Source organism: Plectropomus leopardus, chromosome 1, assembly GCF_026936395.1.
Source record: "Plectropomus leopardus strain MGB_pleo_1.0 chromosome 1, ASM2693639v1, whole genome shotgun sequence".
Taxonomy (NCBI): domain Eukaryota; kingdom Metazoa; phylum Chordata; class Actinopteri; order Perciformes; family Serranidae; genus Plectropomus; species Plectropomus leopardus.
The window spans coordinates 8,967,244-8,994,310 of NC_142176.1; the positions used below are offsets into that span (position 1 = coordinate 8,967,244).

General features: G+C 37.5%; 2 protein-coding genes across 2 annotated transcripts; one reads left to right on the forward strand and one right to left on the reverse strand.

The window, feature by feature from the left end:
* Nucleotides 1-4,875: 4,875 nt before the first annotated feature.
* On the reverse strand, nucleotides 4,876-14,141 carry slc67a1 (solute carrier family 67 member 1). The gene is made up of 10 exons (XM_042490911.2): nucleotides 13,613-14,141; nucleotides 12,491-12,588; nucleotides 11,792-11,937; nucleotides 11,307-11,439; nucleotides 10,004-10,116; nucleotides 9,186-9,296; nucleotides 8,283-8,383; nucleotides 8,052-8,153; nucleotides 7,014-7,134; nucleotides 4,876-6,079 (listed from the first exon to the last, which is right to left on the reverse strand). The coding sequence occupies exons 1-10, from the start codon at nucleotides 13,766-13,768 to the stop codon at nucleotides 5,892-5,894; spliced, it is 1,269 nt and encodes a 422-aa protein (XP_042346845.2). The 5' UTR covers nucleotides 13,769-14,141; the 3' UTR covers nucleotides 4,876-5,891.
* A 696-nt stretch (nucleotides 14,142-14,837) lies between these two features.
* LOC121946343 (very-long-chain (3R)-3-hydroxyacyl-CoA dehydratase-like) lies at nucleotides 14,838-26,916 on the forward strand. The gene is made up of 11 exons (XM_042490891.2): nucleotides 14,838-15,071; nucleotides 17,693-17,738; nucleotides 17,958-18,031; nucleotides 18,885-19,049; nucleotides 20,169-20,220; nucleotides 20,375-20,485; nucleotides 21,670-21,797; nucleotides 22,456-22,568; nucleotides 22,649-22,755; nucleotides 22,869-23,000; nucleotides 24,754-26,916. Exons 1-11 carry the CDS (start codon nucleotides 14,991-14,993, stop codon nucleotides 24,828-24,830), a joined length of 1,086 nt encoding a protein of 361 aa, XP_042346825.1. The 5' UTR covers nucleotides 14,838-14,990; the 3' UTR covers nucleotides 24,831-26,916.
* The last annotated feature ends 151 nt before the right edge of the window (nucleotides 26,917-27,067 follow it).

Genomic DNA, 27,067 nt, shown 5'->3' on the forward strand with positions numbered 1-27,067 from the left:
AGTTGTTTCAACATTCTTAGTGTAGATGGAGATATTTTGTAAAACCAAGATCACATAGCCAGGATTTTCTTAAAAACAGAGGGAAAAAATGTTTTCAAAAATATATATATACATATAGACATGGCCTATATTTCTACTGCACAGTTTTAAAGGCCAATTGCTGAGCACATTAATGCTCCTCAAGAATGACCCTTCTGAAGGTAAAGGCTGTGCTAAGTTACCTTCCCTAAATAGACCTCTGCTAAAACTGGGCATAATGCTGAGATGGAAGTTACGTCACCAAACTTGATTCTCCTATAGGAGATATAGTTGTGAAGTGTTGGACTTCAACAGCAATTATATCCATCAAGCTCCATCAATCTGTTCACAGTCTTGAGAGAAGGTTCAGTGTAGAATGAGTAAAACTACCTTAGAAGCCTGATTGTGTATTCTTTAATAACCTTAATGCAAACTTGACATTTTTTGCCTCACTTCTTGTAAGGCTCCAAGAATAGCTGCATTTCCGTTTGTTTGCTGGATGCTTTTAATTATTTTTTACAAAAGCCAACAATAATCTCTGCGGTGTCTGGTGTTTGCATATTCTTCTGCTCCACTCTGATGCCCAGGAAGTCCTTCAAGTTGCACGATTGCTGATCATTAAATGATCAGCAATCGTGCAACTTGAATGCTCCATGTGTTGGTTCTATACATCATACCTGTTACCCTCCTCTGTTTTACCAGCAGTTTCCACACCGTGGAAATGACTGTAAAAAAAGTTAATTTCACCTGCATGCTGTCCTGTCCACTTTCATTATGAAATAAAAAAAAGGTTTCCTCCATCTTGGATCTGCATCCAGCGTCCTCAGAAAGGTTTGCAGCCAGTCGGGCCGCTGCCATGTAATCAGGACGGGAACTCGAGCTGTCCCTCACCAGGTCGCTGAGGCCCCACTCATTATCTTATCTCCCATTGTAACCCGCTGTAATTCACCCTCTCATGATTGATGATGTCGTTGTCTGATTACACCAAGACAAAACCCCCCTAAGATCACCTTTCGTTCCTGTGGCCAACTCCACAAACTCCACGAGGTCCTCCGGAGAGGACAACGGGGGGTTGGTGGTCATGTTGAGCTGCTGTCAGATGTACATCAAATTTTTCCAAGCAAGAATCAGTCAAAAATTGCAAGCTATAAAAATTTGATTATGTAATATTTCTTGATGTCCATGCCGTCAACACCAGGAGCCCCACTTTCTAATGAAGAATAAGAAAATTTTGGTGTTAATTTATTTAAAGATGCCCCTATCAGGACAAAGTGTTTCTGATAAGGAGCTTCGTGTGGTGCAGCACAGACAGAAATAAGAAAACCCTGGTATAAAACATTTAGGCTGAAGGCTCCTGTGCTTCAGATCATGTCCCTGGCCTGCCGTGGACAAATCAGATAGGTAACCTGTGCTCTTTTTAAGTGAGACAGTGAGCCTCATCTCTCCATGCGGCAGGTGGAGACAGATGCCTCATTATCCATGCCACAGGGGACAAAACAAGCCCAGAACAGTGATGGCCCCCCCGCCGGCGTTTAGTTTCCAATGCACCAACACAGGGCAACCTTGGACCGACGCCGGGCCGCGCTCATCTCTGACCTCAGTGAGCGCAGGTCGCTCGCGGAGTCACATTAAACTTTCAGAGAACCCAAAGGTCCCCGTCAGGAGTGTTAACAGCAGCATTGTCCCGGCTCCCCCTGACTCAAAGGGCCAAGTGTAACAAGGCACCCCCTCCAGTGGTCAGGGCCGCCCCCCTGGGTCCACAGATACAGTGACACCCTTCAAATCCATCTGCAGCTCCTTTGAGTCTCTGTTAGTCTGATAGAGAAATAGAGGCAGAAAATTCAAGAGCAAGTGGCTTATTTTTTTTACAAGCTGAGTGTAGAGAGTCAGTGGCTGTGCATCCAATGTGTGTTTGTGCAGAATTCATTTGACGACTTGGACTACAGTCAGAAATGAGCGAGTGTAGGTGTGGGATCAGGCCCATGATGATGGGATTGACGCTGAAATGTCTGATCACATTAAAGGTGCAGTCTGTCTAAACACACTGTTACAACCTGCCAGCTAAGAGTAACTAAAAACATCCTCCCAATGTGCTCTGAGCTCACATGCTTTGAGTTTTTCAATAAAAACATTTTCTAGACTTTTCCCTGAACCACTGAGCTCAGAGGAGTCTTCACTCCTTATATTCATGCAAAGAAATGCATGTAAGATTGATTAAAGTTGGAAATCTGTTTGATCACTACAAAAATAAAACAAGTTTTGAGACAAAGCCACTGATTTTTAATAGTTATATTTACCAACTTTTAAAGGTCCACTGTGTAGGATTTACGATAATATATTGTCAGATTTGGATTGTAATATTCAAGACTATGTTTTCTTTAGTGCTTAAACACCTGAAAATAAGAAATGTTGTGCATTCCCAAAAATTAGAATGAGCTGTTAATATCATGGTTATATTAAGAGTCTGGTTACAGCCATTTAGGCTTGTTCAGTCCTATGAGAGCTGCTCATTGGCACATGGAGCAAAAAAAAAGGCTCTTTTTCCAGTAATAACATCCCCGGATCTATGGGTCCATGAGGCTTGCGCATGAGACTTACGGCGGCTGAGCACAGCCAAGTGTGTCTGAGCGGGTAATTTCCGCTGGTGGAGCGACAGCCCTCTGGTTTAGCACTTTGCTAACTTGACTGACAGTCTAAAAAATGTATTCTTGTGATTCCTTTAGACATAACAAATGTTATCAATCTGAATGGCTAGAATCGAGACATACTGATTTTGTCTTTTTCCCAATGTAAGTCAATAATAATAATACATTTTATTTATAGAGCCCTTTTCACAATACTCTAAGCGCTTAACAGAAACGAAAACAAAGTCAATTAAAGTCAATAAAACATACAGAATAAATAAAAACAAAAACAGTAAAGGCAAGGCAGAAAAGAATGAAATGTGCATAAATCAAACATTAAAAGCAGATTTGAAAGGGCAGGTCTTGAGGTGGGATCTAAATGTGTGGAGGTGCAGTCACGGACCAGCGGGCATCACATTACCGACCCGGATGGTGTAAACCACATTTGGCTACTATGTATAAAATTTGCATCAGAGCCGGGTACACTTCCTGGGGACCAACAGACTCTGCCATGTTGTTTTTACAGTAGCCCAGCATGTACAAATCAAACACATGCTCTGCATAGAGAAGTTTGCATTTTTGCATCAGCCACCTACTTAACCAGGGAAACTCAACTTGCTTTGCCGGGGAGCCACTTTTGCAATGACAGGAGGCCAGGGGCCGGACACAATATCCCCGCACAGGTCACGTGTAAGAAGGGGTGTTTGGATTTGAGGATATTCGGGGCTTAAACCGAACCTCTATTGGGGGGTCCGGGGGATCCTCTTCTGGCACTTTCTTTGATAAACAAGCTCTGTTTTGATGCTGTTTATGCATTCTGGCACTGTATTTTATTTTTTTAATCCTAGTGTGAATCCATTTATTTTCACTGTGAATTCAGAAATGGTTGGGGGGACACCCAGTACCCTATCAAGGCTGCAACTTGAATATTACTGTGCTAAATGCCTGGCATACAAGAAGAGTTTCAGTTGACAGCAATGTTGCTGCCTCACTGCTACATGCCATTAAATCCTACATGCTAGACCTTTCAAATCATGAAAGAAATATTGTGAAACCAAAATTATATTCCACAATAACATGTCTGCTTCTTGTATCCTAAATCTGATAGTAAAATGTTATATATATATATATATTTTTTTTTAAAAATAATGCTTTGTTTCAAAACACAGATTCTTTATTTGTTGCAGTATTTCAAGGTCTGAATATCACAGTCAGATCTTCTCACGTAGCTGCTTTCGCCAAATATTTGGCCCAACAAACTGGCAAAGAAATCACACCAGTGGCATCTGTTTAAGGTGTAGCCTTGTCCATAATAACCTACCCCCTACTGATAAAATAAGATAATATTTATCCCAGATTGCTGGATGTAATATTTCAAAAACAGCAGAAACAATGAAGACACCTGCTGCAGATTTTGTGACATCACTTCAACATGCTGCAGCTTGGCAACTGCAGGGGTGGGCTGCAGTACGTCATTTGTTTTTCTGTTTTAATATTTGTTAATACATATTAGGGTTGACATGCTGAGTATTAGATCCTTTATTTAATTTTAAGTACTGATACAAAATTCTAAAAGTACTCCATTACAAGTAAAAGTTGTTTTAAATATTCTATTTCAGTAAAATTATCCCTAAAGGCACAGTTTGCCAAAACGTACGTTTTGTATTTTATAATCTCATTAAATTTTTAATGTTAAATTTGAATGTGAAAAGCTTGCTTAGCTAGATTAGATGAATAAAATAACAGAAAATGGAAAAAAATATACAGCAGGGTTCCCACAGCTAAAGGCACGTTAGATTTAAGACTAATTAAGATTTTTTTAATGCCACTTTGAATGGAATTGAGGACAAACAGCAACAACTTGAAACTGCATCAGTCACATAAAAGTTTGCCCAAATGCTTCTTGTTATGTAAAACATGACTCTTTTTGTCTCATGGCAGAGACAAAGGTAGGACAGATCTGGGAAGTACCTGCTGTTTGTTTTGATTCATTGGTGAGTTTGTTTCTTACTCTGCCTCAATTCCCATCATACTGAGTTTGAAAAACTTTTAGCAAAAAATATGCAGAGCCTTATATACATCGCCTTGTACCAGTGTTTCCACCACCAAAACTTTGGTTAAATAGTAAATTGCTCTGATCGCCTGCCAAAAACAAAATATGTGTTGTTCATTCTGCTATCCTTATCTGGTAACATTACTGCGAGAGGCATTTAGTAAGTCAAAGGAAAAATAATTGATTTTACCATTTATTTTGAGACTTTAGAAACACAACATCCAAAACAAACATGATAAAATAATAAAATCCTACTTTTGAAAGATTAATTTAAGGCATTTTGATACCAATTAAGTCCTTATATTTGGGTTAACAAAGTCAATGCTTTTTAAAACCTTTTAAGGTATTAAAAAGCTGAGTAAAAGTAGTAAAAACTTAACCTGCAATACAGTACCGGTACTGGCTTTGTTGGTTCTGCAAACTGGGACAGAGAACAATTTCTATCTGCACAAACTGAATCCTTGTCTATTTTTTAATATTAAAGAGAAAATTCTCTCTGTAACTCTCATTTAAACTGAACTTCTGGTTCATACAAAACATGATGAAATCTCCTCTCAGCTGCATAATTCCAGTCTGATTCCATAGTTTTAATAGATGAAAAAGATGCAGGTGCCACTTTAGTGAAGTGGCCAAAATGTTCTATTAATAATAAATATATTTATATACTATATGGCTATTTTAGTCAGAGATAAACTTTTTGTTTCTGCCAAAAAAATCATGAAATTATTTCTACCATCATGATACACTTCTCTCTGAAATACAATACAAGAAGGTACAAAAATTAAATACATGTATTTTATTTAAAGAAAAACAATGACAAAAATAAACTTTCATTAACAATAAATTTGATATAATTATTATTAACTAGGAGTGGTGTATATCAGTCTAATTTTAATCATTTTTGATTATATTAAATAAAATCTCGGTGCACTGATTTTAGTGCGACTTCTCTGTAAGTAATGAACCTTGGAAAACAAAAGTATCATCAGTTTAAATGGAGCATTTGGTGCCATCTAGTGGTTCAGTCCTGAGCCTCCGCCACAAATCAAACAGAGACTTGACCTCATTTTATCTTGTAAACCGCAGAGTAATTTAAATACATGTAACTGCTGAAATGATTGTCTCTAAAATCAAACACTGAATTTCCATCTTCTCTGTTAGTTTGTGGATAAATTGGGAGATGAAAAGAGGTGATTTTATTCCTTTTGCTTGTCTGTCTTCTCAGGGCGACGCTGCAGCAGGTACACAAACACAGCGACATTCACAACAAACTGGATCAGCCCGATAGAGGAGACGCCGTAGTTCACATACAAGAAGCCACCAATAGTTGGTCCGACTGTGCGAAGCAGAGATTGGACGGATGCACACAGTCCCAGCATCGTGCCTGAGTACAAGAGCAAAGCAGGTTCCAGTAAACAAATAATTTAGTGCATCTGCATTTTGAAGTTAGTTAATCCTCATATGGCTCACCTCATATCTGATATGAGGTGATCCAGAACTTTGGTCTCAGTCTTTTTACACCTTATATCGAAACATCGGGGATTTTAGTTTTACTTCTTTCCCTCCTTTTCTTTAAGTGGCTGTAATTAGTTGCTGTCAAAATAAGTGATCAAAATGTGGCTTTGCTGTGACTGAGCTGCCTGCCGTTCAGGCTATATCACACCAAGCAGGCATTTTTGTCCAAAAAAATCAGCAAAATTGATAAAAACTGATTTTTCAGGATTCTTAGGAATGCTTGCAAACCCCTATTCGTGCAGAAAGAAAATTATTTGGACAAACTTTATATACGTTTGACCAACAAAATCCTTTGGTCCAACTGATGTCATACCTCCAAGACATTGCTAGCTGGCGGCCAAAATGGGGAAACATCTTAATTTTGTTCCTTCACACCCAATATTTTACGACAAACACAGTGACGACCACCTCAATGATAAGATAAATGACAATATATGACTTGAGATCGCCCAGCTGCTGCTAACATTATATATGTTGGTTATGGAACGGGACTAGCCACAGCAGTTAGCATTAGCACTGAATTTGGGGTCTGATTATGTATTTTGTAGACATTCTCTGTTTTGGTTTTTGTTGTGTTGAGCTGACACTCATTTGGGCCTTATTCATAAAATGTTCATAACGTGGAACATCGTAATGTGGGTAATTTGCACCTGACCTGGTGTGCATGGTAGTCAAGCAGAAATTCACATGCGGATTATTTGTATATTCATGCCACATTTCTGCATCACACTTGTGAGAAACAGCTTTAACCGTTGTGTGGTTGTCGTGAATGTTGTGCAAGCAGAAAAGCAGAGTGGCTTCACCTGTGTCGGAGGACGGTACACTTTTGGTGAGAACGCTGTCTGTGATAATACCAAACACACTGAGAGAAAATATCATCGGGATGACAGTGAGGCAGAACTGGAACACGTTCTGCATGTAAGCCTGCAGAAAGAAAGAAATATTAATATAAAAGCATCTATGCAGGAGGTGCAAAAGAGAGTATTTTCATTATGAACAAATGCCAACCTGGTATTAAAAACAAAACTGTTATATGAACTCAGATATGTGTTTAATATACTATGAAAAGGAGAAATGCAAGAAAATGTAATATTTAAGATGCTGTAACTGACAAATATTTGATATTTCTATTTGTAGGATGGCAGTATAAATGGAAAAGCCAGTCAGTCTACCACTTTAGTCCATTTTTACACACATTCATGGTCCCAAAAAGCCTAAAAGCTCAAAAGTCAGGTAATCTCCTTACTTTTACTCTAGCTTCACCAGCAGGTTCAAACTTGTGGCTTAAAGAAAAATGTTTTAACAACTATTGTATGGTTTGAGAAGAAATACAAATCGGCTATATTTTTGTCAAAAATATGTGAAGAAGGCAATGAGCAACATAAGCCCAAAGAAATGATCCCCCAAAAAATTAGCAAGAAATCTGTAAAAAGTACAAGAAAATTACCTTAAGAACTGCAAATAAAAAAGGGAAGTCAAAAACAAACAAGGATATGACCTAAAAGGTGCTAAAAAAGAATTAAAATTCTGTAACAATTTTAAATATATAAAAATGATCATTCTAAATGTAGTTTTATGGACATTTTTTCCTTGCTTTTAAAAAATAATAATTTTCTAAATCTACTATTTTCTTGCAATTGGCAGAACATTTCTTGCTACTGTCTTTTCCCGTGTGTTTTCAAAAGTAATTAAACCAATTTGCTCAGGGTCCAAAGGTTTACATACTCGAGAGAGGCGTCTGAACACAGCACAAGAAAAATGATGTCGATCCAGATTTTGAAGGGTTAAATGCTCCCCCAGCTCTGGTGTGTTTGTGTTTATGTGAGTGTTTTCATGCGTACCTGAGCCAGTCCCACCAAAGCAGACACTGCGATGGACAGAAGCAGCAGCGAGTTCTCAGAATATTTCGCCGTCAGCCGACCGATCACTCCTCCCTGAATAACCTAAAAGAACATCCAGCTTTTACTGACCTCGTCTTACAGTCTGATATCTTCATGAGCTGCGGCGCGTACAACATGAAGCACTGAAATCATAATCAACTTGTTTTGTATTTCAGTCTGTGTGACACTTACCATCGAGGCGATGCCAAAATAAGCCATCAGATAGCCATTCTGCTCCGGCTGCAGCTTGAAGAAGTCCATCGCAATGATAGAGAACATCACTTGGAAAATTCCTGCGGTAAAAGAGGAGCAGTTCAGTTTGATTTACAGAGTTTTAGTGCTTAAATTAAATGTCCAAAGATGTTTATATGTAACTCTATTGAACCCAAACTGAGCAGATCATTAATATTATTTCTATTATATGTACCAGTCAGTAAGTGGACTCTACACACATAGTCTCAAATAATCAATTGTGCAATGGAAACATATCTTCAATCCAGTAAATCACAATAAATCACCATGTAAATGCAGTGGGAGGCAACACAAAAGGCCCTTAAAAACAGTAACACTGATTACTGATTGACCATATTGTGCAACAGATTAATTATGGGAAAAAATACTAAATTTAACTGTAATTCACTCTCAATCTGTTTTCTGATGCACATCAGAAATGAAAACCATCATATGTTGTTTTACGAAGACAAGATTTGACATGGAAAGTTATAGATATACTGTGGTAAATACCAATGCAGCTCAATGCAACAACAATGTTAAAAGTTATGTTAACAATATTACAAATTAACAGGTCAATTTCAGCTTTCTGCTGCTTTCAGTATACTGCTAAAATCCCAAAATTTAATTGACTTAAAAAAAATAAAAAACATTGATTACCACATTAAACTGAACACAAAAGGCACCAGTATAAAAAAGAATGATTTGTGTGCAGTTTCCTACTGAAAAGGCCTATCAACTAACAAAAACAACACAATGTGATTATCACACAAGTTGACATTGCAGTGATGATACTGCGACATCATGTGCAGTCCTGGTAACTCCGGTCGTGCATCTTTAATTAACCTCCACATTAACTCTCACCTGATGGCAAACCGGCAACTATCTTCACAACAAAAGTCCGCTTCACACCTGAAAACTTAATCAGCCTCGTGATCTCTCTCACGTTGAATATTGATTTGTCATTGTTTTCACCTGTAGAAAATTCAAAGAGAGAATAAAAATGATGTGATACCTCCCAGATTACATAATCTCTGAGGCGGGGGATGTGGGGGGCGCGGTGGACCGGTTGCTGTGCATGCTGTGCAACCGGTCCATCCAGTGGCTGTTACCTGTCTGGTTACTTCAGAAGGTATTCAGACTACTTCACCTTTTGAAAACTTTATTGTGTTGTTAATTTAATTTTAAATAAACAAAACTGTAATTTTCCCCCATCATAAGCTGCACCAACAAGTGAAAACACATTTTTAGATGTTTTTACAAATATATCAAAAATCAAAACCTAAAATCTTTATTAAATACTTTTGCAAAAGTTATAATATTTTTATAATAATGTAAAATAAGCAATAAATTATGATATTTAAAACACAGCCTGCAGTTTCAACCAATATACTTTTGGATTCTGGTTCAGTTCTGGATAAATTTGGTAACTATGGAACTGTGTTGTGTTCACAAATTCAACAAGAAAACATTTTTGAATATGCTACCACTTTGATTTGTACCTCTGACTGTGCAGTGGCTGGTTAGTTGGTCAGCTGCAGCACATTGAATAGCACAGTTTTCTTTATTTTAACCCTCATTCCCCTGCCAGTGCTCAGGCTACCACCTGCTGATCAAAAAAATTCATACTAATTCCCAAACAGCTGAGAACATTAGGTGCAACAGACAGAAGTGTGCCTTACTGTCTTTGTTGGTTCCTGGAGTTTGACTTTTGGTATTTTTTGGAATAAACATCAAAACCAACAATAAACTGAAGGCACTCCCCACAGCACCAAAACAGGCAGTAAACGTCTCCCTGGGAAACACAAAGTAAAAGAAGTGTTAAGCAGAGGATATACTTGCTTTTAACTACACATTCACAGGCAGATAAGGGCTGCCTCACATATCCTGCATCTCTTTGGGGCGGTGGTTGTGTACTTCCTTAGAAATTAATGCTACGCTGTGTCCGCAAAATGCTCTAACAGTAGCAGCAATGTAGGGGCAGTATAAGGTGATGTAACAGGGTCAGAGGGCAATAGGCACATTGGAGGCAACAACAATGGCAGAATTTTTTGAAAACAAGTCAACATATCGAGTCTGCAATTTCCTACATTTGTGCAATGTGTCATTTCCACTGCACAGTGACAAAACAGCTGACGACAGATCCAAATGTGAGACTGTTGTTATGGTATGTTTGCATCATGCAAATCCAAGGTTTTATACAGTCTGAGTTAGGGCTGGGTGTTGTTAAAAAAATTCTGAGTGACAGGGCTGACTCAGTCTAGCCGTCTAGTTATTGATGTGAGTTTGTTGGGATCGTTTTATGGCTCAGTGTTGGATGTTAGCTGCTGCTGCTGTGTTAGGTGTGCTTGCAAGGTGTTTGCAAATTTTGCTGATCTGGCCGGGAGTTGGGACGGTCTGGATTCAGACTCCAGGAACAAAAAGCATTGAATGCAGTATCATTTGACTGGACACATTATGATACTACTTGAGTTATTTCAGCTGATAGGTATCGAGTACCAATACTCAGCCCTAGTCTGACTTCTCTAGTGTAGAATTTACCGGTACATACGTAGATAAGTATGTGAAAAATTCCATTCATGACGCAGTTTTTCTATGCAAACACATAGTTAAAAAGCAAGTATATCTCTGGCCTTAGGTGGACAACATTTTGGACATTTTAGGTGTAATATAAATATAGCATATGTAACAATTCTGCACACAAATAATTACAAATGAAACACTTTCAACGTTTCTTTTTCATTGCATTTCCATGTTCAGTGAAAGTTATAGAAAGTTAAAAAAAAGCAAAGTTTGTGATGATTTGAAACATTGACATTTAAAAGGCAGCCAAAGTTTATCTCAACTTGAGTATCCTATCCATCCCTTAAAACTTTGTGACTGGATGTTTCTCATAATAATGACCTTTAATCCACCTTTCTACTCTGCAGTAACCCACTCAATCTAAACTCATTCTCCAACAAACACACACACAGTGACTCTCACCCGTAGCGTGTGTTAAGATGGCCGCCCAACGTGGAGCCGATTATCATACCGACACCAAAACACAGACCTATTTTAGATAAAGCATCCGCCCGTTTTTCAGGTTCTGAAAGGTCTGTGACGACCATCTGAGACGCTGCAGGTAGAAGAGGAATGAAGAGATAAAAGCACGTAAAACTGCATTAATTTTATGTAAGTATGTGTTTCAAATGCAGGAAAATATTGCTTATTAGCCAGAAGTACACAGTTAAAACGTCAATGACTCAACAAATTGTCTTAAGTAGTCAAGAAAGACAGATATTGAACATTTCTCAGTTACAAAGGGGAGTGTTTTAAATGCCTCAATTCGAATGCTTCACTAAACTTAACCACAGAATACAATTTGGGGGGGGATACAGTGATTAATGAATGATTCATCTCTAACAAATAATAATCTTGGTTTGAAGTTTAAAATGTCAGACTGAGTGAGCAGGATTGCAGGTGTTTACCAGGTAGGACATGCATGAAGACAGTGGGAAGTTTGTGGATGAACAGCATGGCAGGATGCTCTGCGATGGCCAGCAGCAGAAAGAAAACCACTGTTGAAGAACACGCCAGAGACAAAGCAGCTCGTGCTCCGAAAATATCTCCAAACCTGTCGAAACAACAAAACCGCAACCATGAGTTAGTTTTCATGTATTTATTTATTTTAAACGTGTAAAACAAGATAGAGAAACGACTATACAAACAAGCAGATGGACAGTAAGTAATACTTACTTTATAAAAACATAAAGCAAAGGAAATGGTCAAACACATGATGACTTGGTTTACATGTTTGAAAAAGAGTGAGAAGAAGTGTAAACTTATTTAATCCCACCCCTACTCCTAAGGTCATTAAATTTTAAATAACTGCTTCCTTATTAATTTAAAACTATACTCTAATTAACAAAACATATTTGCATGCACCAACATACCCCAAATCAAATCAACTATTTTACATTATTATTTGTAGAAAGAAAAGAAAAGAAAAAAAGAGAAAGATAAACTAGGGAAAAATATTAAGTAACCGAATAAATAAACAGAAACCACTGGTGAAAACTGTGTAGGTCACTAATGTTGGCAAAACAGCAGCGTTTGTGATAAATCAATAATAATGTTCCTGTTTTTAAAAGTAGCTATAACTGAAACTTTTTTTGTGTTGTACTCACCGTCCAAACATAGGACCCCCAAACAGCTGAAATACACCTACCATGGTTTGCAAATAACCAAACCACAAGGTGTCAAAGCCGAGCTTCTTTGCCAAATACTAAAGGGAGACACAATAAAAAAATACAGATTGAAAACCACACAGCCATCTACAGCATGTGAACACGCTCACTGCAGGTATGATCCAGACCTCAACTGATTTTTACAGCACAGCTCTGCAAACGTCTGCATGTGACACTCACCTGGCTAATGCATTTCTCACCAGATAAGAAAACAATCAAACGCCCCTGCCCCACACCTGACCTATGCAGCCTGCTGCAACTGGCCCCTGGCCTCCTTTAATTTTGCAAAAGTGGCCCCCAGGCAAAGCAAGCTGATTATCCCAGGGCCATGCTACGCCATCACATCATGCTGTTTGGTTTTGTCTTTTTCGCTGTTGGCGGGGTTATTGTTTTATCTTCTATCTATCTATTTTATGACATATATTTAAATATATATTTTTTTTATTTTAATTTTTATTTTTTACATGTGCCTGTGGCGTAACATGTCCCATTGCTCTGATTGGTTGTCGATCCATTAATTCTACCCTAAATAACGCAACTAGGAAATCAAAAATGAGCTGAAAAGCCTGCTGCGACTGGCCCCTGGCCTCCTTTAATTTTGCAAAAGTGGCCCCCAGGCAAAACTGAGTATCTCAGGGCCATGCTGCACCATCACACACACACACACATACATGCTGCAGTCTGTTAACATGTGCCCGTGGCTCTGCATGTAAATATATGTATATATATATATTGATTTATTTATTTAACATGCTGCAGTCTGTTTACATGTGCCCATGAATCAGTGCTACGTAACATGTCCGGTTGCTCTGATTGGTTGTAGATCCATCCATCTACAGCCGTAGATAACGCCCCTAGTTAATCGAAAATGAGCTAAATATATCAGCCAGGCTTTATAATGTGGGCATGTTGCTGCAAAATAATGTAATCTTAGCAAAGACAACTACTGTAAGCGTGTCATATAATACACACGATCACTCTTAAACGCTACATATCATCTTTAGTTCGGGTTTTCACGTTCATGGCAGGCACGGAAATGTCAGCTTCCTCAGAGATACTCACAGGAGTGACAGAAAACTGTATAAACATCCATGTGATATCCAAAGCAGCGAGGAGGTAAACAATGTAAATGATTTTCATCCTCTTGGACTGATCAGTAACGTTAGCTTGAGGTGAAGCTCCGGTGATTTCCTCGTTAGTTTCTCTTCCTCCACCCATGTTGCTTCTTGTAGAAAATCACTGGTAACGTCACAGCAAATAGTTGACCTAAAAGTCAAAATGCGGAAGAATCGAGGTATGTATGGTCAGGTAAAGTACACTTTAACCCGGTGAACTCCTTCATAGGTAATCTAACGTTAGCTGTACTTTGGAACCGAAAGGAAAGGCGACAAGGAGGCGTTACCGAGGTACATGTTAGCTACTTACTAAAAATGAACCATAGATAAATGTTCTGGATTAAGCTTTGTTCATTAGACAGCTGCATTTATCACTGATATAAATATTGTACCGTAATTAAGAACCGAGTGAACTTAAATGTCTCTTAACTAAAGTCCAACCGAGGATGTTGAATTGGTTTTTTTGTTTCTTTTTTACAGTGAGGCGTTCAAGTACGCCTAATAAAATTGTACTTTTATTTTTTTGTAAAGTTATTTAACTTTTTGAGACCTGAGCATACCAGCTTGATTTCAAAAAGGCAATGAGCAACTCAACAAGATAGGGAAAATTTAGTAAGAATCTGTAATATAAAGCAAAATAGAAAAAAAACCCCAAAAAAACAATGAAAGACCCAGAAATAATGCAAGACAAATATCAAAGAATGATAAAATAGAAATATTTATACTTTCTGTAACATACTTTTAAATATATAATTATAATAATTAGAGCTAAAGTTGTTTTTCTTTACATTTTATAACAAACTACCAATGCTACAATAAAAAAAACCCCACTGTCACAAAAAATGCCACCAAGCCACTGTGGCATAGCATATTTATATTATATGTATTATATAAATACTGTATTTATTATGTTATATATTTATGTATTACTGCATTAGTTATGTTTTACTTATATGTAGGTTTATTTATCTATCTATCTATAGGTAATTTATCCTTTTTGTTTGAAATGGCACATCAGGCACAAATTATTATTTCAAGCAAAATATTTTAATATGTTTTAGATATCTTTAAACATGTTTGGGGGATCTTAAAAAAACTAATCCAGCGCTCAAGTTAGCAGACTTTTATTTTGAAGCGACTGTATGATTCTTATTTTGAAGTCCGTTAGCGCCCTCCTCCCGGAAGTATGCCCCGTCGTCTGCTGTGACATCCTCCACTCTGTTATCTGTGTGGGGGATGGCAGCCTGCTAGAAGACGACTCCAGTGCATCAGTTGTATTTTCCTCATTTTTATAGCATGTAGATGCCAGAAAACTCAGAGTGACAATGCATATCCTTACCCCGCATGTGTACTGGGCTCAGCGGCACGGAGAGATCTATCTCCGGGTGGAACTGAGCGATGCAACGGTAGGACAAGTCCACAACATCCAACCGGCTTCTCTCAGCTTAAACTCACTCGGAAATGTCGTTTACTGCTCAACCAATATGCTTAAATGCTTCTAAACTTTATTTTATTTCTTCTGCGTGTGTAACGGTAGCTAACGTTTAACGCGAGTGGCTAGCTTAACCGTTAGTGCTAGCCTTAGTGATGATGCTCGTGGCTAAAATGACCTCTAATCTTAAGCTTATCTGTTAGTTAATGGTCATAAAAATGCTAATATCAAGACACAATTCTCCAGTGTTCACAAAGTTATGTTTTTGTGTTTTTTTATCTGCTTAATAAGCACTATTTAACACGAATTGATAATTATTTATTGTCTGTCGCTGTTCATTCAACGCTAACGGTTATTTTAAAATGTCTTTAACTAGTTAGCTGTCTGAATTAACGCCTTAAATTAATCCTTTGAGACCTGGAGTGACATTACTTTTCTTTAGCTGCTTTCAGATGCCTTTCACAAGTGTTTACGTCTTTGAACCATGAGCAAATTGGAGTTTCTTTCAAAAAAATAGGGGGGAAAAAAGACAGTGAGCAACTTGGTAAAAAAAATCGCAAATCGCAAGAAATTAGTAGATGTAGATTTTTTTTTAAAAGCTAGGGGAACTGTGTAGAGAAAACTGTATTTACAATTCACAAAATTACATATGTAGAATTATGGTACGGAATTAGTATCTTTTAGCACTTCTTTGGTCTTTGCCTTGGTTTCTACTTTCTTATTCTTTATTAAATTTTAAGTCTTAATTTAATTTTCTTGTTCTTTATACTCTTTTTTGCTAATTTCTTAAATTTCGTAAATTCCTTTGTTGTTACACATCCCCTTCTTCCCATTTTTTTCCAAAGAAATTGACAGCTGTAGTTTGACTTCCTTATATATTGTAACTGTGCTACTGAACCTCAACAACTATACTAAACAAATTTGATTATCAGCAGCAAGTATACAAGATACCAAGCCCTGTGTAATAAAAAAAACAAAACACACACACACACGCTAATGTATTAAAAAGTTTTGGGTAAGCCAGTGAAGACTTGTATTAACACCATAGCAAATTGGCTTGATTTCTTTGAAAAACATGGAAAGAAGGCAATGAGCAATAAGAAAAGAAATGACCCAAAATGAGCAAGAAATTAGTTATAACTACAAGAAAATTACCTGAAAATTAGTTTTAAAGAAAAAGAAGAAGAAAATGAAGGTGAACAAGACTTAGAAAAGGTGCTTGAAATTGCCGTAATTCTGTAATATAATTTTAAATTTGTAATTATGGCAATTACAAAAATAGCTTTCCCTAGCTTTTTTTTTTTTAGACATTTTCTCCTAGCTTTTTTGTTTGTTTGTTTTTTAACCATTTTCTAAATCTACTTATATCTTGCAATTTGTGGAACATTTCCTACCAAGTTGGCCCTGCTTTTGAAAGAAATCAAATCACTTTGCTCCGTGTATGAAGGTTTAAATAAGTCTGAAAGGCATCTGAAAGCAGCACAAGAAAGGTGTTGTTGCCCCCAGTTTCAAAGGGTTAAGAATTATTTGCGTTAATATGGGCGGATGTATTTACCTAATCATGTAGCCTGTTACTACCTACATTTCATTCTGCTGGCTGTTTGTTTGCATTAGTAACATGAAATACAGGTCCTCCTCCTCCTCCCCCATCCAAGTCCTGCATCTGTTTTACAGTTGTCTTATAAAAGATGCATGGCTGTTAATGGTTGTTCTGGATCTTGTTTAGCCTCTTAAGGTTTCATGGTAACTGAAACAAGCTGACAGAAGAACACCTGTCATGCTGCACAGTTTAAGCCCATCTATTAGCAACGAAAGACTTCATATAAGAGACTTGTCGTGCAATACAAGTAATAAGCAAAGCATTACAGTCTTGAAATGTCCTTAAAGTCGTACCAACACTTTCATGATGGCATGATATGTGCAGGGCCGTTGTAACAGACTGTTTTGCTTAAGTTAAGAGGGTCTAATTATTTGGCTGTTTATGTTAAAGGATAAGTCTGATGATACACTACCTTTTTCCAGACCAAAACCAACGATGAATTGATTCTACTTACATGTGTTGTCAGTGTAGCCAAAGCCTGATTGATAAATCTTTGTCTTTGTGCAATAGAGCTCCACTGTTGTTCAAAAACTCACATACACCACCTTACTGCCTTAATTACGCACAAAAGCACCAAATGTGTATTAATTCACTTCCAAAAATAGTCTTCAACAAATTCTTTATTTATTCTGATTTGAGTAACATTTGTTAAAGGCTACAGTGCTCAACTGTTTTAGAATATCCGGCTTCTTTAGAATGAATTTCACTTTATATTTGTGACCTGTAATTTTTTTGTTAGTCAAAATTGTATTCATTTTAAGGACAATCAAATATACTGACTTTTATACTTTTTACAAAAATACAAATCATATAGATATAAAATGATCCACAGTCAGAAAAAAGGGGAAAAATAAAATAAAATAAAGCCAAATTGGACAGACAAAACCAAAAAAACTGTTTTTTTAAATCCCCCGTTTTCATACGTTTCACATGTTATGTGATGTTGAAAAGAAACCTATGCCCTTGGTTGTGAAGACTGGTATTGTGTCTTTCAGAATCTCGACATCAGCTTGCAAGAAAATAACACTCTTCAGTTCAGAGGTTGGTATTTATATTTGAGCATCGAGACGACAATATTGTTGATAATAACCATCAAGGAGAAGTTGCTCAGTTGCATTATGACAGTTTTACAGTAAAATATTGTAAAATTCTTCCCAAACTTTCACTTTATTCTCCAGGTTAATTATGATTGCAATGTTTGCATGAAACAATGCAAAGATTTATACTTTTATAAAACATAATGTTGATATTGTTCCACAGCACAGGGACATGGAGCTAAAGGAGACAATGAATACGAGTTCAGTTTGGAGTTTCTGGAACCTGTTAGACCAGAGGTATTGATCTTTTATTCAACTATTACTGATCTTTTACTAACTGTGACAGTGGTTATTTTCAAAATCAGTGTTTTTGTATCTTTATGATATGATTTAAATTAAATGGTTGGGTAGAATTAAATATTTGATGAGTTTCCTTCCCTGGTATTAACTTTTTGCTGCACTTGTAGTTTTACTCTATTATCCCTTATTGTGTTATTGTGTTACCTAATAGCTACACATTTGTCACTTGTTAAGATGAGTGTAAATGTTGGACCCAGAGGAGGTGCAGATGTCAGTGTGGTCAGCCTGCACCTTCCAGTATTACTTATACATAACTGGAAATTAATATTTAAAACAAGATTATGACATTTCACCAAAAACACAGTTAAGACTCAGCAGATGTTTTTTGTGTAGTTTTACTTTTTGTACAAAAAGTAATAATTTCATGTAATTTTCTCTTGCTGTTCAGATGAAAAATTTTCAGTTTTATCATAACTTCAATATATGAACAACTGATCATCATAGCGCTGATTGAGCTCTCAAGGTGAACGCTGATTGAAAAATGCCTCCCTTCTGAAGAGAGGCCTGATTAGCTGGTACAGCATCGCCCAGGATATTCACTTTATTATTAGAGAATTTATTTCTCAGACAAAGAGCTGCTGCTTTTTATTCCACTGACTCAACTAAAATTCATTTGTCCTGTAACCATCTAAGGTCAGTGACCGTCAGCAGCAGATTAAATGTGCTTACAGTATGAGTCAGAGTCTTCTTGTATTGGACACAGAAGTACAAACTGTGTTTGCACCACAACTATTCACATTGTGCCATCAGTGTCTCAGTAAAGGAAAAAATTCTAACTCCGTGTTTTCAGATCAGCCATAGGTCCACCCAGCGTCAGGTGGACATCAAGATCAGGAAGCAGGAAGAGCGCTGGTGGGACCGGCTGACGCTGCAGGAGAAGAAGCCTCTGTTTTTGGCTCCTGACTTCGACCGCTGGCTGGACGAGTCTGATGCTGAGATGGAGCTTCAGGCTAAGGTAGGAATTTGAAAAACGAGCACATTAAAGTAAGTCCACAGTGAGGAGAGATTAAAATGTTGTCTGGCATGAAAAAGGCTTTTGTCTGTTTATGCAAACTGGCATGAGTCTGTTGTGAGGGCAACAAAATGAGCTCTTTGTGAGTGTTGAGTTTTATGGGATTAGTATAGACTTAGTTTGGATAGTTAGTACCGCTAAGAGAAAAGAACCCAAGGTGAAGCTTTTTAGCTCCAGCTCAGTTTCTTATGCTCAGTCTTACAAAGTCTCCCCACAAAACTTTGCATCGCTTATTGTGGTTTGGTAAAGTTGAACTCGAGAAAGATGTAATATCCGATAAGCTTCCTGACAGTTATCTTCTTCACGTCACGCTAATTTTAATCCTTCCTGTACATGATTCAACATAGCCACCTCACAATTTTTAAAGTAGTAAAACATAGGGCATATTATGGGATTGCTGTATCACTTTCCCGAATTTATCCAATAAAATATGGTTTGAAATTAAACAGAAGTTGGAGAGCAACATTTATGTGTTTTAGAATCATGGATGTATGTGATCCACTCCTTATATTTCTCTGAATGGTTCGGCTTTGATTATTTCAGCCAGTCTTCTCTCTATTTGTAACTATTTTCATTTTTAATTTTTGCCCCCTCAAAATTTATTGATTGAAATACAAAAGATTCCCTGTCTGTTCAGTCACACCAACTCATTGTTTGTTTTTTTTGCTCCACTGTAAACATTTTAATTTTGGTTTATTTCACACTTTCTTATTGTGCTTTTCTAATTAAAGTTAGTGAAAATATCTGCTATTGCTGTGAAAATAGCCTTTGAATACACATTATTGAATTTAGAATCTGTCTTTTATTTGTAAATTTATTTCTGGTAAAACTGTGAGTAAAACTTTTTTATGAATCATGACTTTTTAAATCATGAAATAAAACAAATAAATGAGTCAACTCCTCTAGATCTAGTGAGAAATTTGAGATATGCTAATTTATATTCACCATATTAAAACAAGTAAGGATAGGAGTAAATATTAAATTAAAAAACAATGTAGAAAAACAGCATAGAACATTGATATCAATGAAAACTAAAATTCTGATGGTGTGATTTTTTTTCAGGAGGAGGAGAAGATAAACAAGATAAGTGTGGAGTCAAGAATTCGTAAAGACCGTGAGTAACACTGACCTCCTCAGTAGAAAGCATCAAAAACTCACAGAAATGTTTCTAATATGAACTATGTTGTCATAGACATCTGCTATCCTGCAGGAGTTGTTTTAGCAACATTAACATCAGTTAACTTGTTTTATTTTCTTCTCTTCCTCAGCGTACCTCGGGCTCAAGAAAGGGTACTTGTTTATGTACAACCTGGTCCAGTTTTTGGGATTCTCCTGGATCTTTGTCAACATGACAGTTCGGCTCTTCATTCTTGGTCAAGGTTTGTAAAAAAACAAAAAAAAAAACACTGTAGTCAATGGAGTGATATCCAGGTTATCTGCCACGAGAAGGCACAGTAGTGTGCAGAGAATAATTATGATTGGCCAAAGTAAATTTGTCTATTAAAGTTTCTAACCAAACTAGTGCACTGTTACAAGTATAGAGTATTACAGTAGTAAAACAAGTATACAGTATTTGCATTTGTTATTTTGTTACTGACAGTTATTTGGTCTTGAACGTGCCGACAATTCTCCTTCTGCCAAAACCAAAGTGTCATCGGTGAGGGAAACCTGTGAGGTGAAGCTTGGACTGTGCAGTCATTGGGTTACATGTAGAGTATCAGACTCTGTTGCACAAACTGGAGAAATCTGCAAAATGTTTGTGTGTGCTGGAGCTGTCGTCATTCTGTGGTGTTTAAATGATAATTCCAGTTTATTACAGCTTCAGTCTTCATTTTGTAGTTATTTTTCAGCTGTAATGTCAGCTGTGATAGCATTGTACTCACAAAGGTAACTATTGAGATCTGGGAACACATCACTATCATCACAGTTAAATCCATATGGACAACACATTAGCTTATTACCTTAACCACTTTATTAGGAGGTCAAAGCAAAGTTAGCTCCCATGAAATGCTGTAAAAATCTACTTGCAGAGAAACGAAACCTGCTTGAGAAAATGACTCTATCACAGTTTATTTTTAGTCACCACACTGTCAGTTACTGTGCTCTTGTGCTTTATTCAGTGCATCACATGAACCTCTATAAAGTGAAAAGAAAGGCACTCAACATGAAACAGTTAGTAAAATCAGAACGGGCAGACTGTAAAAAGGGATTAAACAACGATAAACAACAGAAAAAAATGTACTCTCTAATAGCTTTTAAATAATATGTACTAAATAATTAATAAACAAAATAATAAGTTGTTTTGGGGTGAGTGTTTATGAACACAAAAACAGACGGTCATAATTAGCACCGCTGTGCAGTAAATAAAGCAAACAGGAGAGAGGGAGAGAGGTCTTTGTTTTTGTTTGTGAGGAGCTATTCACAGATGAGCTCATTTGAATAGGAACAGGAACAAGACTACACAGCAGGGATTTGTTTTGCAAATGATGAAGATTATGAATAGTGGCTCATGTAATGTTCTGTTAAATTATGTCTGTTTGTTTGTTTCTCTCGCCCTCCACAGATTCGTTCTATGATACTTTCCACACCACGGCTGATATGATGTATTTCTGTCAAATGATGGCTGTGCTCGAGGTCATTAATCCCTTGTTGGGTCTGGTTAAGACTGGATTTTTTCCTGCTATGATACAGGTGATATAGTGCTTTAAATAGTTAATTTTTGAAAATTATTTACAGATATGACCAAAATTATGTGGACACCCTGACATTGCAACATCATGTGACATTTAAATATCCAATTTAATGCACCAAAGTGACTTATTGAGCAAGCCCACTCTTCATCAGAGTAGATTTACAATGCAAGCTATTATTTTAAATACATATCACCCAGCCCAGTACATAGGGGGTACAGCAGGGGGCTCAAAACCCAGCCTTGGGGTGCTCCAGTGTAAAGGATGAGTGTGAAAGAGGTGTGTTTACCTACTCTTGATCCTTGGATCTGCTTGTCAGAAAGTCAATGATCTACATACGACAGTAAGGTTTACTGGCCAATTTAAAAGTGTTGGATTTGTTTGAGGTCAGAGCATAGTGCAGGGCAGTCAAGTTCTTACACAAAGTCTGAAAATCATTTCTTTATGAACCTGGCTTTGTGCTCATGGTCATTGTCCTTTTAGAAAAGGATAATTGTCTTTTTGAAGCAGAAAGGGGCCTTCCCTAAACAGTTGCTGCAAAATTGGAAGAACATTATTGTCTAAAACAACACTGTATGCTGCAGCGTTCAGTCTGACTTCATTTAACTACAGTGTGGTTAGTCTGAGCTCTGTTTTTCCTCTGCTCTGTGATGTTGCAGGTGGCAGGGAGGAATGTCATTCTTTTCGTCATCTTCGGCAGTCTGGAAGAGATGCAGAACAAACCTGTTGTCTTCTTTGTATTCTACGCATGGAGCACCATCGAGATCTTCAGGTGTGCTCACCTCCCCTCTCTGGTCAAGTCAACATTTGGTGTTATCAGCTGTAACATCACTTCTTCCTTCTTTACATCAGGTATCCTTTCTACATGCTGGCCTGCATAAACACAGAGTGGAAGTTGTTAACATGGCTGAGATACAGCCTCTGGATCCCTCTATACCCGCTCGGCACTGTGGCTGAAGGTTAGTGACTAGTTTGACATCCTTACTGAAAAAATAATGCCACAAACCAAAGTTTGAGGCAAGTGCAAGGATAACACACGTTAGTTGATGCTGACATTTGCCTTTTTTTTCAGCGGTGGCTGTGATCCAGTCCCTTCCCATCTTTGATGAGACGCGTCTGTTCAGCCTCCGCCTGCCTGCGCTGCTGGGACATTTTTTAAGCTTCTCCTACGTTCTGCAGCTTTACCTGGTCCTCATGTTTCTGGGTGAGACATCCACTGACACACTGCATATCCTCCAGCATCTTAAACACATGACATTGACACATTTCCACTGCATGGTACAGCTCAATTCGATTCGGCTAGGAGCCAGGAATGTTTCTGAATTTCCTTTTTTCACTGCGAATAGTTCTTCTTCAGTGAAGACGGGATTCTCATCGCATAGCTAAGCTGCCGTGATAATGCCCTCTGCCCAAACAGCAAAGTATGAAGAATTCGGTTGAGATTACTTTGTGCTGTGTTCGCTTGTGCTAATGGCAAAGAGAAGAGCAGGAATAGGTCACAGAGACGGTCCTTCAGCGCTGCATCGAACAGCAGCAACAGCTGATCGTCTGCAAACAGCAGTTGCTGCCTCCAACACCAGCATAACAAATAGATTCTAACATGCAGGGGAAACCCAGAAAACCCTCAAGGGGCTTGACAAGTGAGGTTCCCCATGAAACTATCATTTAGTGCATACAGTCTCATAGCATTGATAAGAAAAAGTTGTTTGAATTGTTTAAAAATGTATGTACATATAGGCCATAATAGAAAATATTAGTTAGAAAGGACAGGCAGATGAACACAAAGAAAGTTATGTAAAGAAAAAGAAGAGCATTTAGTACAAAGCTGCCATGAAATCAGGTATTTCATTTCAAAAACAGCCGTGAAATCCAAGAGGGACGTCACTGGTAGCCTGACTATTTAAAAATGGCGGGTTTGTGTAGGCTGTTTATTTTCTCTGACCTATCAGCAGTGTGCAGTGATTTTACTCCACCCTCTAGCACTGCCTCACCCCGCTTGAAACGTCTGCTGCTAGTGCTGTCAAAAAAAAAGTACTATTGATAACTTTTGCGGATGTAAACCTCAAAAAAGCAAGTTGCATTAAATTCAGCAGTGCCATCCGTACCTTTCACAGAAGATGCTGCATCATGTTACACGCACAAGCCTTGATAATGTCATAGGGAGAGTTTCACAGCCAGTGGCTCGAAATGCGTCGTCCGTCAGATTTGAGTATGGAGATCTGGGAGCTGTTAAGATGCAGGGAAGTTTAACATATATGTAATTTACACACTCTACCCACATTGTTATGAAACAAAATGGGTTGAATGTCAGCAAAGAATCCTTGTAAGCAACAGATTTGTTCACCATTTTTGATTTTAGCAGCTGTTCACTGTGATGAATTACCAAACCCAAGCATGCTCAGATGCTTTGTGCATAGATTTTTACAGTATAATGAATGTAAAAAGAAGACAGCACTTCATATAAGGTACATACAGATCTAAAATAACAAAGATCTACGCTATGACATGTTTTTTTGTTGTTGTAGTTTTTTAAGATTGTATTTTTGGCCTTTCACCTTTATTAGATAGGACAGCTCAAGTGTGAAAGGGGAAGAGAGAGGGGATGGTATGCAGCTAAGGGCTGAGGTTGGAATCAAACATGACAATTTTTTTTTTTAATATTAGTAAATACACTGTAACGGGGTATGCTTCTCAAGTTTTAATTTGTCATATCTGTATCTGAGAAACAGATCCAGATCTGAATGTTTTTGGGATAACTGATTTCATTGGATTTTCATTATACTGTGCAAATATGTCTCTGGAACGCTGTGGAGGAGTGAATGAATTACTAGTGTGGTGTTGTGCAAATGGGCTGCTGTGTGTTTCTCATGTGCTGTTGGTGTGTGCAGCCACCTGATGTGACAAACATAACAACTACTGTATCTAAGTAATATTGACAGGCTTCCTCTCCTCCTCAGGACTCTTCATCAATTTCCGTCACCTGTACAAGCAGAGGACGAGACGCTACCGCTCGAGGAAAAGGAAAGTCCACTAACTCATCAGCACTTGTAGTTTCCACACACCCTGAACTGCTGTCCACTTAAAGATAAAGCAGAGGTTTTCTTCTCCTCCAACTGCCTTTCCTCATCCTTATACTCACACACTGATGTTGGAGTTCTGGTCCCCTTTATTCCTCCACTGGGTGAACTGTTAACATCCTGCAGGCCAAATCCTCTAAATCCTACTGTACCGCTCGACAACTCACTGTTGAGCAGTCATCAACTGAAAACACTGCACAGGGTGATCGAGTACTGTACCAGAACCATGTTTATTCTCTAAACTAGATTTCCGTCCATATCCGCAATTACCATCCAAGGTTTTGTTGTTTCTGAGAATTCATTTGAAATAACATGAATAATATCATGAATAACATGATTTTTCTTTGTTTTGTTTTTTTTTTTTTGGTATTATGGTAGGTGTCCGCAGGGGCACCTCCCAGAGTTGGATGCTTGATGGGTGTGCCACTAGGCCCGTAGGCTGTCTGCTCCCCAAATTGCAGATCTGACCAACATGGATGCTTTTTTCTTATATTACAAAAACTGTTCTCTGAAGTATGTCTCTGAAAACATTTGAGACGAGAAGTATGCCATGCAGTATCGTCATTTTAGATCGATAACGGTGATTTTAAAAGTTTTTCAAGAGTTTACAGAGACGGCAAGTCACACTGGATGCCCCTGATAAGCATAAAGTAGCCTACATTTATCTTTATACAAATGCGGAGTTAATGGCCCGTTTCTCAAAACGCAATACTGCATTACCAGAATGCATTGCTGAACTGCTTTGATGAAAAACCGAATGGGAAGCGTGGATTTGATAAGTCTTGTGACATGTAAAAAAGAGAGGGGTTTACTTTGAGCATATAGGAGTCATTATTTTTTGAGTATTAGATTATGTGGTTCAGGAAAACAATTTCTGTCTACAAACTCACTGCAACAGATATGCTACTTTCACTTTGTTAACATCTTTATGTTATTTATAAAATTATGGTCCTTGTTGGTTAAAAATAACATTGTTACCCTTAAAAAGACTCTTCAAAGCATGTTTTAGTTGTGCTTTTTGGCTATTTAACACAAAGACCCATCATAGTCAGCACACCTTTTTTTCATACTGATGTGTGTTAATGCATTTGAAAGCCAATGCGGTTTTGATACTCTTCCTGTTGTGTGTTCAAGGATGCTTCAGTATCTGAGAATATAGATTTCTTTTTTTTGCATCTTCAAAGATGCAAGAGATAAGTGTATTCATCCAGTCATCTCCCTGATGTTTTCTTGTTTTCTCCTGGGTTTTATTAGCTGAAAACACAGCCTGAAAACAAAATGTTTTTTGAATTATTGAAAGTCAGAACTTACTTCAACGCAACCTGAGAGTGTAAAAAATGTTCCTGCTTTCAGCAGCACAAAGACAGAAATCTCATGCAAGTTTCAAGTACATTCTGAAAGTTTCGATTCTGGAAAAATCCATCTGCAACGATGTTAAGTTAATAAGCTAAAACGCCACTTTTATGATTACGAATCCATTGAGAAATGTATTCACATGCCTTTGCATGAAAACACTGTGGTTCTTAACTGTAAACTGTCAGTTTTTAATTTAAGCCAGAGGTGTGTTACCAACGCGAAACCTTGGATGACTGTCAGTTGTTCACTGTTTTATATATTAACAAAGCCATGCAAATAAGAGGGGAATATTCATCACTGCCTTTTCCTCTTACTGGCCTTTATTTTAGTTTTGTTGGTAACCTGCAACACACACCTCTGCTTGTACCTCATGGCCTAAAAATGTTTTGGTGATAACTTAATGAAAACCGAATGAAGTTAAGTTTTTTTGTCCTTTACAATCAGTCCACCTTTGAGCCTTTTCGTTATTTTATATATTTATATTTGTGTTTTACTGAAGATTTTGCTTGTAGTTTGTTTGTATGAGATTGCTTTTTTTGGGGTTTTTTTTATTTTTAAAGGTGTGTTTTGGGAAGGATATGTGGACATACAGCTTGATTTAGATATTTTATTGAGACAAACAAATTGAACCTTGTTTGTAAGTCACAATTATGGTTTCCTGACAAAAAATAAACATCATAGTTCATATTTTGGAAGAGGGGTGTATTTTATCAACTCCTTGGCAGCTCCACCCTCATGTCCAAACATGGTCGTTTATTTTACCAAAATGGAGCTATTGTTGGTGGTGGTTTGTTGTTGATGATGATAATATTGTTATTTTTGTATTTTGAATACTTTA

Coding starts and splice junctions, on each gene's coding strand:
- slc67a1 (XM_042490911.2), bottom strand. CDS start 13,768: ATGGGTGGAGGAAGAGAAACTAACGAGGAAATCACCGGAGCTTCACCT. Junction 9,297..10,003: donor TCCAGGAACCAACAAAGACA/GTAAGGCACACT, acceptor AATTTTCTACAG/GTGAAAACAATGACAAATCA. Junction 7,135..8,051: donor CTTTGGTGGGACTGGCTCAG/GTACGCATGAAA, acceptor TTCTTTCTGCAG/GCTTACATGCAGAACGTGTT.
- LOC121946343 (XM_042490891.2), top strand. CDS start 14,991: ATGCATATCCTTACCCCGCATGTGTACTGGGCTCAGCGGCACGGAGAG. Junction 19,050..20,168: donor AGATGGAGCTTCAGGCTAAG/GTAGGAATTTGA, acceptor ATTTTTTTTCAG/GAGGAGGAGAAGATAAACAA. Junction 22,756..22,868: donor GCTCGGCACTGTGGCTGAAG/GTTAGTGACTAG, acceptor CTTTTTTTTCAG/CGGTGGCTGTGATCCAGTCC.